The sequence below is a fragment of the Molothrus ater genome, chromosome 16 (assembly GCF_012460135.2).
Source record: "Molothrus ater isolate BHLD 08-10-18 breed brown headed cowbird chromosome 16, BPBGC_Mater_1.1, whole genome shotgun sequence".
Taxonomy (NCBI): domain Eukaryota; kingdom Metazoa; phylum Chordata; class Aves; order Passeriformes; family Icteridae; genus Molothrus; species Molothrus ater.
In genome coordinates, this window is record NC_050493.2 from 13,437,881 (window position 1) to 13,458,821 (window position 20,941).

Genomic DNA, 20,941 nt, shown 5'->3' on the forward strand with positions numbered 1-20,941 from the left:
TACAAAATTAGAGCCTCATCTGGCACCAGCCTCAGCAGTGATTGATTGAGTCTCATCCAAGCACAGGCTTAGAAGCTATTTCAGGTCTCTGCTGTCCCTTCAGTGCTGCCAACAGGTTCCTCACAGGTTCCTCAGAATCAGTGGAAGTTCTCTGCCAAGGATATTTACTGGTGTTTGCCTTCCATTTGTTAATTACCAGGATGTGGTAATCTTTTGGGACAGTTGATGTCTGTGTGTACCTTAAGTTATTGCTTCATTCCCTTGTTATGTGCCAGGTATTTTTCAGAATTGATTCCCCAGGAGCCCGGAATTAGGGCCTGGGACATTTGTGGGAAAGTGCATGGGAACAGGCACGGGGGGAGAGTAAGGTGTGAGCACACCCCTGCCAACTGTGGCAAGGGAAGAAGGGAGAAGGGAGCTGGCTTCAAATGGTGGGATATGTGTGTCTGTATCCATGTTGTGAATGCAGGAGTCATTTCTGTGCTCTGAAACCACTGATTAAACCTTTTCTGCCTCAAGCTGAACTGAGCTCACAACTGCAAGAACTGACTGCATTTGTTAAATCTCAACTAAAAAAGCTGTAGGTTCTCCTGACCTTAGGGAGGCTGCAGTCATAATTGCACTGTAGCCATGCACAGGGGAATCAGACATTGAGAATTTGCTGTCATCAGAACAGCAGTTCTCCCCTAACAAGGGAAAGATTGAGTACAAAGAAAATAGAGCTGAAATGCAAAGCAAAGTTCCCAGTTGCCTCAAGCAAAAGGGAAGAGGGAGCAGGGAAAGAAATGGCCATTAACCCCACATCCTCTAACCAACCACTTAGGCAATTTGGAGCATTGCTGGCCTTAAAATGCAAGGTATCTTTGGCATCTTTCAGACTTCAGAAGATGGTGATGGATCAAGAGAAGCAAGAGGGTGTCTCCACCAAGTGCTGCAAGAAGTCCATCGTGCGGCTGGTGCAGAGGCTGGCGCGGGACGGGCTCCTCAGGCTCTACCGCACCACGGTCATCCAGGATGGCATCAGCAAAAAGGTGACAGCACAGACACAGCCTTCAGCTCACTTCTCACTGTGCCCTGGGCCTTTTTGCTGGAATGCATGGCTGACTTCACTTCTTGTAGCAGAGCCCACAGGGGAGCTACCCAGAGGCTTCATGTCAAACTAAGCTACTGTGAGAGCCAGATCGCTGCTTTCTGTTATTGGGCTGCAGATAATTGAGACCAAGGAATAGGCCAGAGATCAAAGTCTCTGAATCTCTCTTCCCAGAGATTCTGCTGCTTATCTGTTCTGTGATTCATTGTTCTTTCTCTGCACTGCCAGGCTGCACCAAAAATCTGTTTAATCCCTTTTGAAAGCCAAGAGTGTGTGAAAAATCCTCAGTGAGCTTCTGAGTTGAAATTTATAGAATGTGATTTTTAATTTTAAAACAAAAACCTACTGTTACTGAGGTTTATGGAAGTCAGTGGTTGTAGAGCTGAGACTTGTCACTTACTCTAGTGTGAAGTGCTCATAAGCACAGAATTGAATGCACTGAAAATGACCTGCTGCATAATTAGTGTAGAGCACATACGAAATCTCACCAATCTGAATTGTGTGTGTGCTTTCAGCAGCAATACATGTTAGCTTGGCCTTTCACCTAATGAGCTCTGACTTTTCATTTTTCCCCCTCAGCCTAATATTTACAAGTCAAAGTACTTGTTTCTCAGATATTTCAGCTTTTAAAAACCCAAACCCCAAGGTCTGTAGAAATGTCATTAGCAGTTTATTGGTACGAAGACCATGTACTTTGACCTCTTGTTTAATACAAAGTAGCAACAGGAATTTTCATCCAAAAATGAAATCAATTAACTGTTAATCTCAGGTGATTATGCATCTGATTAAGAGCCAGTATCTCCATAGACACCTTTTGTTTGTGTTGTGCTGCTGTGGACAGGTGGAGTTTGTTGTGCACCCCTCAGTGAGTCCCAGTGATCCCCTGGTGAAAAGCGCCATCGAGCAGGTGCGGTTCCGCATCTCCAACTCCAGCACTGCAAACAGGCAAGTCTGGCATGGCCTGGGGGAGCTTGGCTTATCCAGGGTATGCAAAAATAAACACAAGGTAAGCAAAAAAAAAAAAAAAAAGCCAAACAAACAACCTGTTCTTTAGCAACAGAGAAACGGAAGCACGAAGCTGAGGCGACGTGCTGAAATCTCCTGAAGTCAGGGAAGAACAGGAATTGAGCTCTGCTTATTTTTTACCTAAGTGCTGTGTGGTTTTACTACAGGATTAAAGTCCCCCAGACACCAACATCCCAGGAGCGTGGTGAGGAGGAAAACCAGGGACAAGAGGCAGTTCCTGACTCAGGAAATGCACAAGAAAGCTCATGCAAAGCTGATAATAGTCGGGCAGGAAAAACTGATGATAAAATGGCCATAGCACAGCTAAAGAGCTATCATCCTGTTACAGGTACAGCCAGCTTTGGGGTTTCTGTCATCCTTCACCTTCCCATTTATTATTAATAATAATGTCCAGATGTCTCCTAAGATACAATTTTTTTTTTCTCCTCCTATAGAAATAAAATTTGATTTATATTAAACCAGTCTAACTTATCCAATGTTTTCTTAGCTGCTTGTGGTTTCTACAATTGTGAACTGGAGCATTTGTATTTACTACTACTTCTTTACTATTTGTAATGTACTTTTGCTTTCAACTGCCCATCTTCTCTTCCACTTTACTTCATATTATTTTTGTGCAGGGAGCTGTTTCTCCTGCTCTAATCCTCTTCTTGTTTCTATTTGGTCTTTAATCTTCCCTCCCAGTTCCAGGACTTGGACGTTCTCTTGGCTTTCTTCCCAAAATGCCCCGTTTAAGAATGGTCCACATGTTCCTCTGGTACTTAATTTATGGACACCCTTTAAATGAAACACGGCAAAAAGGAGGAAATGATGGTGAGAAAACAAAAGGGCTGGATGAGAATGCAGCTGTAATTGAAGCACAACCAGATGGGACCTTAGAAATTGTGACAACTGTGGTGAATCCTGAGAGCTCTGCACAGGAGACAGAAGTAGATCTGTCTAATCAAACAGGTAAGAAGTGGCACATCCTGACTTAATTACAGTCCTTACCGTGGTTCAACACTGCAAAACAGATAAAAGTCTACTTCAGAAAGGTTTGAAGATCAAGGGTTTAGAGAATTTTCAGGCCATTTTGGATTTTCAGCTGTGACCTGCCAGTTGTGTTGTGCTTGAGCAGTCCCAGAGAGACTCTTGGTGTGAGTGTGGCTTTGGTGTGCCTGAGGCTGTGCTCTTTTGGCAGTGTAGAGACTCTTGGTGTGAGTGTGGCTTTGGTGTTCCTGAGGCTGTGTTCTTTTGGCAGTGTAGAGGCTCTTGGTGTGTGAGTGTTGGCTTTGGTGTGCCTGAGGCTGTGTTCTTTTGGCAGTGTAGAGACTCTTGGTGTGTTGGCTTTGGTGTGCCTGAGGCTGTGCTCTTTTGGCAGTGTAGAGACTCTTGGTGTGTGAGTGTTGGCTTTGGTGTGCCTGAGGCTGTGTGCCTGAGGCTGTGCTCTTTTGGCAGTGTAGAGACTCTTGGTGTGTGAGTGTTGGCTTTGGTGTGCCTGAGGCTGTGCTCTTTTGGCAGTGTAGAGACTCTTGGTGTGAGTGTTGGCTTTGGTGTGCCTGAGGCTGTGTTCTTTTGGCAGTGTAGAGGCTCTTGTTGTGAGTGTGGCTTTGGTGTGCCTGAGGCTGTGCTCTTTTGGCAGTGTAGAGACTCTTGGTGTGTTGGCTTTGGTGTGCCTGAGGCTGTGCTCTTTTGGCAGTGTACGTGGATGACTCCTCCTGGATGCGTTACATCCCTCCCCTGCCCGTGCACAGGGAGTTTGGCTTTGGATGGGCTCTGGTCAGTGACATCCTCCTCTGCTTGCCTCTCTCAGTCTTTGTTCAGATTGTACAAGTCAGCTACAAGGTAAGGTGCTCTTTTGTTTCCCTTCAATGTCTGATGATGGCAGCTGTACCTATAGGCTGGAACAAATATTCCCTTAATCTGTTTTAGCAAAACTAGACCCTGGAGAGGAGAGGAGACACTTCAGTCTTTTACAGAAAAAGTAGTTAGTTGCTTTTCACAGGCTCACTGAAAAAAAAAATGCATAGCCCTGTAATACTGCAAATTTTAAAGCTACTATTTTGCCAAGAGCTTTTTATAATCTCACTGAATCCTCTGCCTTATTGATTAACAAGACTAATGTTTAAGCATTTTACAAAAGCAGTAAGGTTTACTTAGAAAATATTTTAGTAGGCAATTCTGGAAGCAAAGCTTTATACTTGGGGGGATAGCTACGTTTTGCATTTTGATTAACTTCTAAAATAATTCTAGGTGGAAGGTCTGGAAGATTTTTTAAATGATCCACTAAAAAAGCACACTCTGATCAGATTTCTTCCAAGGTCAGTCCGACAGCAGCTCCTCTACAAAAGGTAAGCAGCTGAGTCAAAATAAGAGGCTCTAGAGAAGAACCAACAGTGGGTGGTTGTTTTCTCAGTTATTTCCTGTCTGTGTCAAAGAGAACTGTGGCTCTTAAGACAAGGACCATCAATCCTCAAAGGATAGTGTGCCAAACTGTATTTTTCTCTCCCAAATAGAAGGTAATAAGAAACTAATAAACAATATTCATGTATGCTGTCAGGCAGTGCTTGAGAGCTGGGAGGTTCTGTCCTTCATAACTCATGAGCAGGATGTTGTTTCTTTATAAAACACACTCCAGACTGCTGCTAAATTCAGAATTTAATAGGGTCTAAGTGTTGCTGTCCTTCATAAATCTTTCCAGAGGTGCCACATTTCCCAGCTCCTGCCTCTCACACATTCAGTTTCTCCTCATACTCTCCATGGCACATCTGCCATGGTTTGCCATTTCTCTTCCAGGAGATGTAAAACTTGAGGTTGGACTGAAGAAAGGAAAGTGATGTGAATGTGTGGAATGAAGAGCACCATGCTAGTTTTCCCCAGAAAGGCACTGCAGACAATTTGTGAATGGTTGGAGGTTTATATGACATTTTCCAAACCTGCAAATGTGCCTTTGGTGAGGGAGCAGGGCTGGGCAGTATCAGCAGCCAAGGCTCATGGGCAGCCCAGGTTTGCAATTCCAGACCTATTGTTAAATCTTAGCAATTAGAAACTGGATTGATGGCGTTTTCTGAAATCTGCAGGTTCCATCTGATGGGGTGATGCAAAACAATATGACACATAACCAAGCTGTCTCTTCAGCCTCCTTTCACTAAAACTTCTAACTGAGCCAAATTTCTAAGCTTGATCTTTCTGACCCCCAGAGAAAACTCTTGCCAAAATCCAACTCCCGTTTAACTGCATTTAATTAGATCTTAGTGAAGTTAAATGTGGGCAAAGCTAATTTTTTACAAACTGTCTCAGAGCCTAAATCTTGCAGAAGGTTCCTACAGCTGCCAGGATTTTGCCATAGATGTAGGTATGCAGGATGGAAAATGCTGCACTTTTTGCACTGCCAAAGCTTTGAGCAGCTGAGAGCAGTTTCTTGGAGAGGTGATTCTAAACAATCTGAACTCCTCAAATCATTGCCCAGTTCTCCATACATACATGGAGAAGGCCTGTACTTAGCAGTCATGTTTTCTTACTCCTGTCTTCTTTACATAACATGAAATTGTCTGCAGATCTGCTGTTGACCATATTTCATTCATTTTTACATATGTTATTTCTGGCTAATTTTCTTTCTTGCTAGCAAAATTTTGCTTAGTATTTGACTAAAATACTAAGTTTGTGATTTTAGGAGAGGAAGTTTGGACCCTTGGGGTATTCCATGTTTTCCATAGGCTGATAATTCAAGCAAAAATACCACTTCAGAAATTCTATAACTCAGTGGTTTGCTGAAAGCTCAGGTTGCTACATGAAAATGTTGGATTTTCTGGTATCACTTCTCTATTTTCATGAGTGCTAATTGTAACACTCCTACCATTGCTACAGGAGGTACATCTTCTCAGTGGTAGAAAACCTTCAGAGATTATGTTACATGGGACTGCTGCAGTTTGGCCCAACAGAGAAGTTTCAAGACAAAGATCAGGTAATTAAAAAAAAAATTAAAGGCAGTTACTCTTCATGAATCTTTCAAGATGTGGGGTTCATCATTACCTTAAATAAAGTACTGATGCTTCAGAGGTATGTGCAAACCTCAGATCCAAGTGATCCTGTAAGTTGTGCAGATAATTTTTCACCTCTTTTCTCTGGAAGGGAACTACTCACATGCATAATGCTGAACACTGCACACAATAACGACCCAGGAGGTCCCAGACTGACAAGACTTAATGAAAAATGAGTATGACACATTCTCTTCCATCAAGCTGTTAAGCCTGGATGTCTGACACAGAATAAAGGCACTGATCAGAGTAAAATAGTGAGATTCATATGCATCTTTTTAGATAGAGAGCACTTGCAAAGGAGAAAGCAAATCAGACTTTATGAGGATAAGAAAGGTAATGAGGCCCCAAACACATCCACTCAAATCCCAAGTGAGGACTTGCAGGAAATAGCTACTCTCTGGAAACTTGGAATATCCTGTGCACAAGGGAGAAAAGAAACTGTTCTAAATCTAGAAAGGAAATTTCTGAATTGCTGTCAAGGGAGTTTGGGAATACAGTGCAATAGTGTGGGAATGGGTGTGGCCTCTGTCCGAGCAGTGGCTAAAAACAACAAAGACAGAAACTGTCCAGTCCTAACCCAGCTGGTGTGTCCTGCTAATGAGGCAGCTTCAGTGATGTTTACAGCCTGAGCTGTGCTCTGTGTGGCAGGTATTTGTGTACATGAAGAGAAATGCTGTGATTGTGGACACCACCATCTGTGACCTGCACTACAACCTGGCCCAGAGCAGCCGCCCCTTCGAGCGCCGCTCCTACGTCCTCAACACCCTGCAGGACGTGGAGAACTTCTGGTTTGATCTGCAGTGTGTCTGCCTGAACACACCCCTGGGTATGGCACACTTGGACCCCCTGAGCACCCTCTCTGCCCCTTCTGGGCACATCCCAATTCCTCTTCCCTTCCTAGAACTTGAGCCAGGCTCTGGTTTTCTGTCAGATGCTGATGCCTGACGGGCAGGAAGAATGATGTGCAGAACTCCATGGTATCAGAAGGCTTATTAATTACTTTATTATACTATATTATACTAAAACTATATTACATTATTTTACACTAACAAGAACTATACTAACTAACTAGAAAACCCATGACTCTCTGCCCAAGAGTCCTGACACACACATATGGATCCAGTTGGTCAATGAATCCCAAACACCATCACCAGAATCCAATCAAGCAATCACCTCGGGTAAACAATCTCCAGAACACATTCCACATGGGCACAAACACAGGAGTGGCATTGTTTTGATCATTCTTTTCTCTGCTTCTCTCACAGCTTCTCTCAGGAGAAATCTGAGAAAGCTAAATCTCTCTCTGTTCAGAGGGCATGTGAATACCACAGTTTTCCACTTCTACTGTTTTGGAACGTTGTCCTGTGCATCATAAAAAAAAAAAAAGTTGGGAGCTGTGTCCATATAATTGTATAAAGTTGTGATCCACTTGTGTTCAAAGCATTGCTGCCCTGTTGGAAGTATCAAAGTTGACAGTAGCCCTTCTCTGTGAGAAGCAGGCATGTTGTATTTAGAAGGGGTAAGAATGGCAGTACTATGTGGGAGCAGTAGTTTGCCAGAGCAAGGTGGATTGAAGGTAAGTTGAATTCTGAGCTGTCATGCTGAGAGTGAAACCCCTTTGTCTGTCCAGGAGTTGTCCGCTGCCCTCGGACAAAGAGGAGCAACCTTGCAGGGGAGGAGAGTGCCCTGGACGTGGAGAAGGAGCAGGAGTCAGCAGTGAACAAACACAACCTGGAAAGGAAGTGTGCCATGCTGGAGTACACCACGTAGGTGCTGCAGCAGGGCAGGCCAGAGGGGCTGTGCAGGGGTTCAGGATGTTCCTCAGTAGCAACAGCCCTTGAGACTGGAGCATCTCAGCTGGGTGTTCTCTGGAGTTCAGAGCTGAAATGAGTCCAAGGAGATGGAGTTCTGGTTTTTGTTCCCAATAACTTGGCTGACAAACAGGTTATGTGGTAGAGGGATGGGATGAGCAGATTGGGATTTCTTTCCAGAGCAGTACTGATGTGTGTTGCAGGAGTCCTGAGGAGAGCAGAGTTGGGAGGGAGGGAAGGCTTCCCTGATCCTGTGCTTTTTATCATGGTATCTCAGGTAGCTTCAGCAGTCCCCCAGTGCCACAGCCTGAATTCTGTCCCTTTGTGCTACACTTGCCTGTAATTGGTTGCAGATTAATTTCTAATGTGCCCTGTGATCTGGAGGTGATCTCTGGAGCATTTAATCTTCTGCCTAATCACACCCAGAATACCTGGGAGGGTTGCATGCTCACAACATCTGACAGCCATGCAGAAACCTAGCTAATTTTTTTTGATTGTGTTGTGCACTGTGGTTTAGCTCTGTCAATATTCCATTCTGTTTCAAGAAACAGTCTGTTTAAAAGTATTTTCAGTTAGTTCCATGTTGCAGGTAAATATATCAAGTTACCTTGAAAAAAATAATGGAGTTGAGGGACCCAATTCCACTGATCCTTGCTTGAACTTGCATATGGTCTCTTAGTGTGGCAGTAAATCTTTTAAATTGGATTTCTGGTGTTTACTTGCAGTTAGGCTGGGGGTGACTGTGACATCTTTGAGAAAGAAACAGTTTTGGGATGTAATTAATGGTGTAATATTACCCCCTAAACTGGGAGGGCAAGGGGAGAGTTCTGCACATTGCACACACACCAGTAAGAGCTCTGAGAAGGAATCTGCACAAAATAATTCCTGTGGGTTTTGTTCCTCTTGCTGGTAGAGGCAGCAGAGAGGTGGTTGATGATGGATCCATCCCTGGAGATGGGCTGGGAGCTGCAGGTCTGGATTCCAGCTTTTATGGGCATCTGAAACGCAACTGGATCTGGACAAGCTACATCATCAACAAGACCAGGAAGGTGGGTATTTTAAAATTTATAAACTGTAGTCACTTCTCCAAATTTTAATGTTCTTAAGGTTGAGGTAGTGACACCAAATTCTGTTTGCATGCTCTCAGTAAGGATTTACAGCACTGGAACGAAATGAGTGCCAAATGTTGTCAAATCTTGGTGCTGAAGGGAATGAAAGAATTGGACATAAATTTTATTTGAAAACTGAATTTTGAATTTGTTAATACATTCAACCAAAGGAGAAATACTTCCATGAGTGAGCAGTTCACACTACTCAGTGGTTCCTCTTGCCTTTCTGGAGCATAGGAGTTGTCAGACAAAAAGCAGAACATCCAAAACAAGGAAATACACGAGGAAAAATATTTTTAAAAAATAGGGAGCCCAACACATGCAAATCAGAATTCTGGCTAATGTCCTGTCTCTGATGGAAGTTTGTAAGAGCAAGGGATATTTCCTCAGAATGCTCTCCCAGCTGTCTGCAATTTTGGCTCAAGGCCATTCTAAATCTGGGACTGATGTTTCAAAGCAGTAATAGCTTTTTTCTTTTAGTATTAATATGTCTGGTTTTTGAGCATATGTAAGTCTTTACTATCCCCAGCCTCCTGTAGCAAAGTGTTTCAAATTCCTGCTATGTGCCACCACTTCCTTTTGATGCCTTAAGCTCCCCAGTAATTGAAGAGCTGAGGGAAGCTGTGAAAAATACATTCTTCATTTTTCTTACTGTTTCACTGGATTTTTGTAAACATCTCTCATGTCTCTCATATTCATCTCCTTTTTTTAAGACTCACATCTGCCATTCCCAGCACGGAACTGTCCTGTCTTTAATCATTCTTGCTACCTTTATTTTAATCTGTGATAGTTCCACTTGTCCTTTTTAAGGTGGAAATACAATCTGAGAGTGCTTTAAGGTTGTGGCCAAGCACAGATTTTTGCAGCTGCTTAGTGTTGCTTTACTTCCCTAGAATTCCAAACATTTCCTTTGCTTTTTCACCATTGCCAGGCACTGAGCAGGGACTTTCACAGAGCTGCCTGTAATTACTCTCCCCTAAGCAGTGCACAAATCAAGGCCTATCAATGGATGTAAAATTAAGGTGCTAATTTATTTCCCTCAGGCAGGATCATTTCACTCTTAATTCTGTCTGCTGTTCAGTCACCTCATTGCTGAGCAGTAACACAACCTCCAACAGCTCTTTCCTCTCTGCTTTCCTCTCCACATCTCGTGACCACCTTCTGCCCCCAACAAGAGAAATGGGTTTAGCAGAGAATGGCAAAACTCCCAACACATTGCAGTTGCTTCAGGCTCAGATTTAGGATGGGCAGAATGTGCTATAGGAGGCATTTACTCAGTGTTTGTGTTTGCATTTTGGTTTTGTGCTTTTCAGAAGTTCCTTTGGAATATCAAATGCTAGCACTGTTTTACAGCAAACTCTGCTCAGCCTCTGCAGCAATGAAATAATCAAGTATTTCTTTTCCAGTAATTACTGCTTTTAACCTGAGGACGTTTCTAACCTTCACAGTCTAGTGGTCATTCCAGGGTGATTTAAGAAAAGTTCTGGAGCCATTTTAATGTGTGGTAGTAATAATACAAATGAGTTCTATCTTATAGCCAAGGATCTTTTGCTTTAAACTGAAAATTTATTGCTGACACTACTGAGATTATAAAAGTAGATTGTTGTTAAAACCAGTGCACCCCTTTTGTATGTCACCTTTTTTAAAGTTGTGTTGTCTTAGGAAAATACAGTTCCTGAAAATGGGCTGACAGCAAGACTCCCAGCCTTCCTCACCAAACACTCCCTGCCACTCAGTACTGGAGGTAAGGCCTGAGACTGTGCCACAGCTCCTCCTGCCTTTGTCAAACCCAGCATGAAGGGTGTGGGTTGTTCTTGTCTCCTTCCAGTAATCTGGGATGCTCCTGGGGCAGTAAAACAGATAAATGATTTCATTCCCTATTACTGGCTATATGGAACAATAATTTTTTATCTAGTATTGATATCATGGGCTGGTCCTGTCTCCTTAGAATGATCTAGAGTACTTCTGGGGCTGTAAAATAGATGTGTAAATAAATTCTTACAAAACAATCATTTCTATCCTTTGTAATTTCTGATGTGCAGTTTGCAGAAAGTCCAGAGGGACCATTGTTTTGTAGCACTGTTATCCTGCCTAATGTTTGAGCTAAGGAGGAGAAAATGCTTCAGGTTGAATGTAAAACCTCAGCTTGGTTCCCTTGTGTTTGTGCACTGTAAACTAGGCTTAATTACTTGATGATTCCTCATTAATGTAGGAATTTATTCTGTGAGCTGCTGAGAAGGGGCATGAAATGATAGGACTAACAAAGAGCAGTTCTGAGAGAGCATCTGCCTTTTAATTTACTGAAATTTGTCATTTGGTCTCTATACCTTAACATTGTAGAATGTCATTGCTATAAAGCTCCACTGCTGTAAATATGTGTCATTTTAGGTAACAAAATTAATATTTTGGGAGAAGCAAAGGTAGGAGCAGAGTCACTTTTCCAGAAAGAGGAATGCATTGAAATAACTAAAGAACCAACCCAGGATCGAACAAAACGAGTAAGAGGTGGAAAAAGCCAAAAGAGGAAGAGGCTTAGGAAAGATGTTGGAAAGAAGACAAAGAAGAAAAAGAAAGGTAAGAAACAGGAAAAAGCAGCATTCTTTACTATGCCTAGGCCTGCAGGAAGCTGCTTTGGCAAGGAGGGTGTGGGACAGGGCAGCTTTGTGACCATGTCTGTGGGCTGCCTTAGTCAATGGGGAGAAGCAGCAGCACTTTGTGCCCATGAGCTGTGTGTGAGCCACGGCTGCCCAGGCTGGAGGAATCCTCACAGAGTCTGTGCCAGAGCAGCTCCCTACAATCCATTATCAGCTCTTGATAGCTGGCTTAAAGATTGTTCTTGGAATGATGCTCTAGGTTGTCAGTTTGCCAATTAAAGTGTTTGTTCTCTCATGCCTGGAAGAGCTATTGCCGCATTTCACTTCTAGACTGCAACTTCCTTCCCTGCTTGCCTCTCATTCTTACAAACTTGAACTGGTGCTGAGCCTGAGCTAGAAGTTTGAGTTAATCAGAATATGAGGTGCTGAGATAAATGTCTGTTTTTGTTTCCCTGGATTTGCCAGAAGAGGATTCTGCAGACAAAAGCAAACGGCTGCGCTACCACGACAAGGCCGACCAGAGCGCGCTGCTGAGGATGACGCGGCTGCGCGTGACCTGGACCGTGCAGGAGGACAGCCTGCTCATGCTCTGCAGGATTGCCAGCCACGTGCTCAATGCCAAGGTGGGAGCACTGCTGGAAGGCTGTGTTGTGTGACCTTGTCTAACCATTCAGTATCCATCCACAAACAGCTTCAAAAATGCAGAGATTTGACAAATCAAATTAAAACAAATGATGGATCATGGATAGGTGACTTGTTTGAAGGATGGAATCTTGCACCTTAACTAAAAGATCTTTACAAAATAGGTTTATATTCATTGATTATTATTATCATCACCGTGTTAGTGACAGTTCCTGCCATCAAGGAAGTTTTTTCTATCCAAGAGAGAGGGGGAAATGTGGGAAATGGGTTTGTAGAGAGATGTCAGGACCTGACAAAAGGCCCACACAGTGTGCATCTGTATGCAAACTTTGAGATAAGAAATGCTGACTTAGAAATGCCATGGAATAGGACAGATACTGTTGAGAGAGAAATGGAACTAGAAAAAAGTTTCAAAGGATGGCCTTCAAATAAGACTAGATACTTTGGAGAAATAGAACTATGAAAGATGCATTGTGGTAGGACCCACAAGGGGTTGGTTTAGATTATTGGCTTTAAGGCATTTGCACTGTGGTGTAGCTAAAGCTGATAGGCCAAGAAACACTTATAATGTATTGTAATTTATAATGTATTGTAATTTATAATGTATTGTAATTAATGTACTGTGATTAGGAAATGGTTGGCTTCTGATTGTGATGGCATGAGTTATAACATCTGTATTGTCTCACCCTTCCCATGAGACTGAAAATGGAATGAAAGTCTTTAAAACACCTCTCAGTTGCCCCATCTCTGGGTCAGAAAAGGGCATTGTCTGACAAGCACAGAACTGCTGGCTGTTGCACACACATTTCACCAGCCATGGCTTCATCCTGCTCTCACCATGAGTGCACACAGCAAGGTTTGACTGCTGACACCCTGTTCCTCCTGCAGGTGAAAGGGCCCTTTGTGCCCTGGCAGGTGGTGAGGGACCTGATGCACTCCAGCTTCGAGGAGTCCCTGGACAAAACCTCCCATTCCGTGGGACGCAGAGCCCGCTACATTGTCAGAAACCCACAGACCTACCTCAATTACAAGTAAGAAGTTTTCTGTGTTCTAGATAAAGGCTAAATTCTCCTGGAGGGATATGATCCTCCCACATATTTCTTTTGTTTCATGTCGCTTAAAAATTTCATCTTGTTTGCACCTTGCTGCTGTCAGGTCTGTTTGGAACTGGGAAAATTTCAGCTCTGAGCAACACCTTCTATTGTATCTCTTGCAGAGTTTGCCTTGCTGAGGTTTACCAAGATAAAGCCCTCATTGATGATTTCATGAATAGAGAAAATAATTATGAAGATCCACAGGTAGGAGAGAAGTATTCCAAAAGTTCATAGAGTACTTTATGCTGTTTGGATTACTGAATACTTGCACTGATTTCATGTCTTTTCTCTCCCTTGAACCTTTAGCTATTTTTAAAATAGCATCATTGTAAAAATGCAGCATCATTGCTGGTTTGGGATAAAGTGGAGACAGGGCAGCTTTCCAAAGGCACATAAACACCCCTTGTGCAACAATCATTGTGGTTTTCAATGTGCTTGTTTATAAACATCCATGACTAAACATCTCCATCTCCTGATTCCTTTTTTTATCCTTTCAGCCACATTGTTACCTGAGCTAGTAAACATTTTTGTTCTGTAATTTCTAATTTTTATTCTGGTTGTGTGTTGAACTGTCACCTTAGTTTCTGTGAATGAGTGCAAGAACTCAAGGAAATTTTATCAGACTTGATTTGAGCAGCTAAAAGATTTTATTTCTTTTTTTCCATTTAAATTAACCATAATTCCAAATTGAAAAGTTGTTTACACTTCCAGTGCAAGCAATTCCAGTTTGATTTTCAGAATTTTCTCAGAACTGGGACAGTGTCATAGCAAGATCATTTTTATTTAGGAATGACAGTTCATACCATTGTCAGAAAAGCCCATCAGTTCTGTTGTTAGACTCATGTTGCTTAAAGGAAGAGCAGTTGTTCATTAATGAGACATCACTAAAATAAATATGTGTCCCCATCCCCAAAGTCTGTCTTTGGAAGCAAATAGAAACTTGTTTCCAGAGATGATTCCTCTCATGTAACAGGTGTTCTCCAAGCTATAATTGTGCAAACACTTCATGGAGAACATGGAAAAGCCTGCAGGGCTTGAGCAGAAGCTTAAACGTAGCTCTAGCAAGAGATCTTGCTGTTAATTCAGGCAATTGTCTTAGAACATATGTTCATGGTGCTTGGCTGTAGCTGTGAGCTGATTACAGATGGAACCTGCAACTGTTCACTGAATCAGCAAACACAAACTGCAGCAGCTTTTCCCTGCCTTGCCTTGGCTGTTGGACTGCTTCTGACTTCAGAATTCAGCTATTGCTACACGAATTTTCATGCACACTTTAAAAGTAGAGGAGTTTTTCCACTCTAAGAAATTGATGTTGATGACATTTCTCTCTCCTCTTTCCAAAGGTTTGTGCAAATGAGTTTAAAGAGTTTGTGGAGAGACTGAAAGAGAAATTCAGTTCAACCCTGGGGAACCCCAAACTGGAGATTCCTGACACTCTGGAGGAACTCTTTGCCAGGTATTTAAATCCTGGTGCTTTTGGCTCTGCACATGGGGTGAGGCAGGGGGACAGCAATTCAGAGCAGGTCTCCTCCTCTCTGGGCATGATTTACACCCTGTACCCTTAGCAAGAAAAGAAGTTTTGCTAAATACAATCAGCAGTGTTTCTTTCATATCCACACTTCCTAAATACATATAAGTAATTTTCAGTCATTTGCACAATTTTGCTGATTTCAAACCATTCTTATAATAATAAGACTTTTAAACCAGAAATTCACTACAGCAGATTTTCCTCAATTGTCAAGTCCTCAACCTTAGTGTTAGAGATGTTGCTATTCAAGTGTAACTTTCATTGCAGTAGCAATCTAGCATTTTTCAGATTAACTGGCCCCATTTTCTATCACAATTTGTAGCTGGTTGCTCAGCTGAATCATTTCAGTGCTGCTAAAAGTATTGATAAGGAAGAGCACTCAGCCTTGTGCAGCATTCTCCAGCTCCAGGTCATTAAGCTTTTTCATGATGATGAACACTTGAAAAGCAGTGTGGAAAAATTGTGTGTCAGACCATTTTATGATAACAAATTTAGCACTTAGGAATTTTTCTTATTTTGGGGAAGAGCTGTGCATTACAGCTAAAGTGCTGCTGGCCATAACTGGAAGTCCAAAACCTCAATAAAATGACAAATCCTTTCAGTGCTAGAACTGTGTCCTGTCCATTTTTTTATCTCCTTGTCTACAGATATTTGAGTGGAGATGGATCTGGACAGTTCTTTCCCTGTCTGACCTTGTGCTGAGGGCTGCTGGAGCACACAGTCCCCTGGGCTGGCCCAGCACTTGCCTCAGTAGCAGTTGTGCTCATCAGCCTCTGGGCTTCATGGCAAAATCTGGTTCCAGTGTTCTCTTTCCCTTCCCTTCACTAGATTTCGAGTGCTGGCAATTGGAGAAGACACAAATCAAGGCACAAAAGAGGATAATCTGAGCAGGTGAGTAGCAGTAGCACCATTTTCCTCATTAGGATCAGCTCCTCCCTTCTGTGGAAGTCATATAAAGAGTGTCCTAATTCAGTGTTTCCATCTGTTTGTTACAGTGTATACATTCATTAACAAAAAAAATGCTTTGGCAAGACTGTAGAGATCTCTGACGTAGATTTGGCAGATAAAATGATAACAGAGATGACCTCAAAATGATTTTATCACTGGGACTGTACATTTTCTATGTGGGTGTTGTATCTCAACAGGAGGAGATGTTATCAGGGAGAACTTTGTGTCACATTATCTGGACTAATCAAAAAATTGGGGGTGGAAGGTGAGGGAAAATGTAACAGATTCCTTTACATGAATGATCCTCAGCTGTAGATCTTGTGCCTCTGTGCTTTTATTTCAGAAGCAGGTGATGAGATTGTAGATTTTTGTGCTGGTTTAATGGGTACCTCATCTTCAAAAATCACCAGGAATAAATATTTTTCTCTTTTTTTTTTCCTTTCAGTATTTATGATATTCATTTTCTGGTGCTGCAGAATCTGATTCAGAGTACACTGGCACTCTCAGATCACCAGATGGAATCTTGCCAGTCATTTCAGGTACAGTGTCTGGTAGCTGCTCATGGAATCATGGAATTGTTTAGGTTGGAAAAGAGCTGTAAGATCATCAAGCCCAGCCATCAGCCCAGCACTGCCAAGGCCACTAAACCATGGCCCCAAGTGCCACATCCACATGTGGTCATACAGCCCTACAGCTTCTCCTCCCTCCCTTTGCACATTCCTTTTTCAAATAGGAAAAAAGAAACCCAGAAACTTGAATTTGTATCCATTCTGTGGGGAGTATTCTGCTTTTAGGAAATTACATATTGTAGGAAGATTTTCAGTTTGTTGTTTTCTCTCTGAGGATGAGATTGCAAGATGTGAGATTGAAGCAATCCCCTAAAACCACATGAAATAAGGTCCACATCACTTCCAGTGGGTCAATCTGTACCATGCTTTAGTGTGAGCATCTGGAGTGTTCTGGAGGAAATATCACAAAAGCAATCCTAATACCCAGCTGGCACTGGTGTTGGGGACCTCTCCTTCAGTATTGGGAACTACAGGAAGAGATTATCAATCAGTCAAGTGTTTAAGTAAGGTTAAGATTCAAAGGGAGTTTAACAGCTCATAAGCAAGAGTGGAAAGAGCCAAGCTCTCAGAACCAAGTGTCCTGCTGAAATGAGGGGAAGAATTTACCAAAAGGTGTGGCAGAGGAGCATTTTGCACATCTATTATTCCAGTGGGAGCCCAATCCCATTTTGAGTATCACATGTTCTGTAGTATTTGGTTAATTTAACTGGCATGTACCACGGCAGGCCTGGAAGGCCATAGCAGGAACGGAGCAGTAAAGTGAATTTTGATGGATGATTTTCATCCTGGCTCATGTCCTGCCAGCCCCTGGGTGTGCGTGGCTGGAGCAGGGGGCACAGAGCTGTCCCTGGTGTGTTGCAGACATTCAGGCTGTACCAGGAGTACAGGGATGACATCCTGGTGAAGGCTTTCCTGGAGTGCCAGAGGAGGAGCCTGGTCAACCGCCGCAGGGTCAACCACACGCTGGGGCCCAAGAAGAGCCGCGCGCTGCCCTTCGTGCCCATGTCCTACCAGCTGTCCCAGAGCTACTACAGGTGGGTGTCATCCTCCTGCAGGGGCTCCATGCTGCTGTCTCCTTATCACAATAGTTCCAGACCTTCCTGGTGTTTCTCGTGGGCAGCTCCTCACAGCACTGACTCTTTCCTCTCACAAAGCAGCCACTGACTCCAGTTCCCTTCTCACCAGCCACCCCACTCTTTTATAGCATCTTCGTCTCATTGCTTACAGCTGGGGCCTGTTAAAGTCAAGCCTGCCCCTAATCTTTGATAATTGACCCAGCTGCAACTCCTTAGGGTTAAGATTACTTTCTACACTATCTTTATTTTCTTATATTCTATCCCCCTACACTGCTGGGCTTGGAGCAAAGGAAAAGATCTAGCCAAGCATGGCATGGAGGTGACTGTTGGGAAGAATGAAAGTTTGATAAGTTTCACAGATATGTATGCTCAGCAGAAAGATCTTTGAATGTAGAATCTGAAGAAGTATTGTGGTGGTGTTCACAGGGTCCCAGGACAAGGGAAGAGATGAGAATCTTGACTCCATGTTTCAGAAGGCTGATTTATTATTTTCTGATATATATTATAAGAAAATGATAAACTAAAACTATACTAAAAGAATAGAAGAAGGGATTTCATCAGAAGGCTGGCTAGGAAAAGAATGGAATGATAAAAAAATCTTGTGACTGGCCAGAGTCCCAGCACAGCTGGACCTGAGATTGGTCATCAGGTAGAAACAACTCACATGGACCAATCAAAGATGCACCTGTTGCATTCCACAGCAGCAGATAATTATTGTTTTTCTTTTCCTCTGAGGCTTCTCAGCTTCTCAGGAGAAAAAATCCTGTCAAAAGGATTTTTCATAAAATATGTCCATGACAGGAGTAGAAATGAAAGCAAGTTTTGATATGGAAGAAAAGAATTGCTGAGCCAGTTTTACTGGATAACCAAGGAGGTAAAGGGTGTGTTAGTTAGAAGGGGTTTTTATGGCTTAGAGCAAAGGATAAACCCACCTCAAACAAGAGATGTTTTTACCAAGTAGAAAGAGAGCACAGGCAAACAAGGCAGCAAATGCTGCAAGTAGAATTTTCCACTGCAAGAAAACTGAAAAACAACTTCTAGCTTAAACTGTAATGTACTAACTTTTAGTGATTGGAGAATAGTAACATGAGTATGGTAATTACAGTAGTTATGATAGGCTAGAGATAAAAGTAAGGTATAGATTGGTTCTACTGTATGAAGATGCTCAGCAAAGAAAAGTCTATAATGCAGTGTAACCAAAAGAAAAGTAAATAATGCATTGTAACCTAAACCAAAGGGTCTCCAGGCCTGCCTGCAGCTGGGGCTGACAGCTGTGGGCACAGCTCTGTCACCCACGACCCTGGACTGCTGTAACATCTTGGATACAATAAACTGCATTTTGGATACAATAAACTGCATTTTGGAGAGCTGCCTGGACTCCCACATCTCTCATTTAAGATCTTACAGGTGACAGCACAGGAGAAGTGTCCAGAGCAAGGAACCTTCAGCTGAGGGTGCAGAGGAAGGTGAAGATGAAGCTGACATCACATCAGTCAGTCCTTACATGGGGAGGGCAGTGAAGGAATAGAGCCAAGGGTGCTGGGCAGGACCTCAGAGACACATGGAGAGGGGGGGGATGCAGCAGCACAGTTGTAGACGTGTGGGAAGATTTCTTCAGCATTCCTGTGAAGCAGAAGATGATAGCTTTGCTCTTTATTTGCTGTATGCTACCTGACCTTTACACAGTGCATAAACACCTAATGTGCTGGAAATAATAAAAGGACTGTAAGAGCAGGTGTGGAGTGTGCTTGGTCACCAGTTCTAGAATGAAACTTCAACTGTTTGGTTCCTTTGTGCCACCATAATTGTAAAACTCAGAGCAGATTTTGAGGGATTTGTGCTTCTTTGTGGTTTTGTGCAGAGTTTTTACGTGGCGCTTCCCCAGTACCATTTGTACAGAGTCCTTCCAGTTCCTGGAGAAGCTCAAGGATGCTGAAAAATCAGACCAGCCACACAATTTTTCATTTAAAGATGAAGAAAATGCATCATCAGAAGGCATGGTGGCATTTCCCATGGATGGCCCTGGTGGCCAGTGTGTGGCCATGCTCTCCCTGTTCTCCCTGGGACTGGTGGCTGTGAATGTGAGAATCCCAGAGCAGATCATTGTGGTGGACAGCTCCATGGTGGAAAATGAAGTGATCAAAAGGTAAGTGATGTTATTTCTATTAGAGAATACAGTTTGGGAATAACTTGGATGAAACTGGACAGGAATTAGCATTTCCTGAACTGCACTATGGCATTTTTACTGTGCTATTGTTTTGATTTTTATTTCTGAGGAGGTGCTCTGAAGACTTAATGGCACTTAAGTCAGTGCCTGTCATTATAGCCCTGGGCTGCATTTGCCTTCACATGTGACATTTCAATTGCTTGACACTTCAGTGCCATCAGAGCTGACATGGAAAAGAGAGCACTGGGTGCTACAGGAGCATTTCATCAGCATTGTGCCTTGGCATGTGACAGATGAGAGGGCTGGTAACGAGGTTTCAGCTTTATCAGTGGAACCTCTCACCACAGCAGTGCTTCTCTGCACTGTCTCCTCTTGGATCTCATTTTCCTGCAGGCCTGCAGTAATAGCATGAACTGAAACTGTCCCCAGGCAGTGGGAGCCTGTGAGCCCTTTTCCTAAAAGCCATTATTTCCTTTCTTAAAAGTGCAACTCAAATCTCGTAGTAATTCGACCTACTGCTTCCTATTGTGAGTACACATGGAAAATACTTTGTTCTCCTTCTCTTTAGGGCAGCTTAATACCTACTTGAGGATTGTTATTGTGGTCCCTCTCCCATAACATGCTGTTCTTTAAAATGAGCAGCTTCAGTTCCTTCACTTGATTCATGTTGACCAGTTCTCTGTCTTTCTCATTATTTTCTTCTGCACTGAATTATGATGTCAAGAAACAAAAGCCATGCTCCTGCTGGCAGCTCTGTGCCAATTCCCTCCTGTCATACAGGTGAAACACCTGCTAATGCATCCCAAGATTCTGAGGGCCATGGCCTTGCCAACAAAAAGCAGCCAAACCCCCCCTGTGCAGTGATCCATGCACTGTGACTCACCTAAGAAGCTTCTTTTCCTTCATCTGTTGAATTGTTCCCTCTCAGTGGAGGGACAGATGCACATGCAGAGCACTGTAATACAAATAACATGTGTTTGTCATAGGGAATTGCTCCCTGCTCTTTTCCAGGCTGGCTCTCCAGTGTGCTGGAGATGTTCTGAATGCAAATCCCAGCTTCTCATATACTTCTAGTGTCCTTAGCTGGGTGATCCTGTGCAAGCTGAATGAGCTGTTTTATCAGCCAGGTCATTAACAAAGATGCACTGAGCCCTGGCCTGGTCCCATTGCTGAGTTAGGGGCATCTTGAGTAGTGCACTCACTGTTTTTTTCTAAGTGATGTGTTCCCTTTCAATTTTAAATATATTTTAAAAGAAGGTACTTAAAGTCTA

General features: G+C 42.9%; 1 protein-coding gene across 1 annotated transcript in view; it reads left to right on the forward strand.

Moving 5' to 3' along the window:
* GTF3C1 (general transcription factor IIIC subunit 1) overlaps positions 1-20,941 on the forward strand; it is a 41,397-nt gene that overhangs the window by 12,491 nt on the left and 7,965 nt on the right. The window contains exons 12-31 of the mRNA XM_036392112.2: positions 878-1,031; positions 1,932-2,035; positions 2,263-2,444; positions 2,798-3,064; positions 3,792-3,937; positions 4,346-4,443; positions 5,960-6,056; positions 6,781-6,958; positions 7,763-7,898; positions 8,857-8,992; positions 10,715-10,796; positions 11,441-11,626; positions 12,112-12,269; positions 13,177-13,319; positions 13,505-13,586; positions 14,726-14,838; positions 15,739-15,801; positions 16,304-16,397; positions 17,289-17,461; positions 19,365-19,649. Coding sequence (XP_036248005.1) covers positions 878-1,031; positions 1,932-2,035; positions 2,263-2,444; positions 2,798-3,064; positions 3,792-3,937; positions 4,346-4,443; positions 5,960-6,056; positions 6,781-6,958; positions 7,763-7,898; positions 8,857-8,992; positions 10,715-10,796; positions 11,441-11,626; positions 12,112-12,269; positions 13,177-13,319; positions 13,505-13,586; positions 14,726-14,838; positions 15,739-15,801; positions 16,304-16,397; positions 17,289-17,461; positions 19,365-19,649 — 2,877 coding nt within the window. The remainder of the gene's footprint in view (positions 1-877; positions 1,032-1,931; positions 2,036-2,262; positions 2,445-2,797; positions 3,065-3,791; positions 3,938-4,345; positions 4,444-5,959; positions 6,057-6,780; positions 6,959-7,762; positions 7,899-8,856; positions 8,993-10,714; positions 10,797-11,440; positions 11,627-12,111; positions 12,270-13,176; positions 13,320-13,504; positions 13,587-14,725; positions 14,839-15,738; positions 15,802-16,303; positions 16,398-17,288; positions 17,462-19,364; positions 19,650-20,941) is intronic.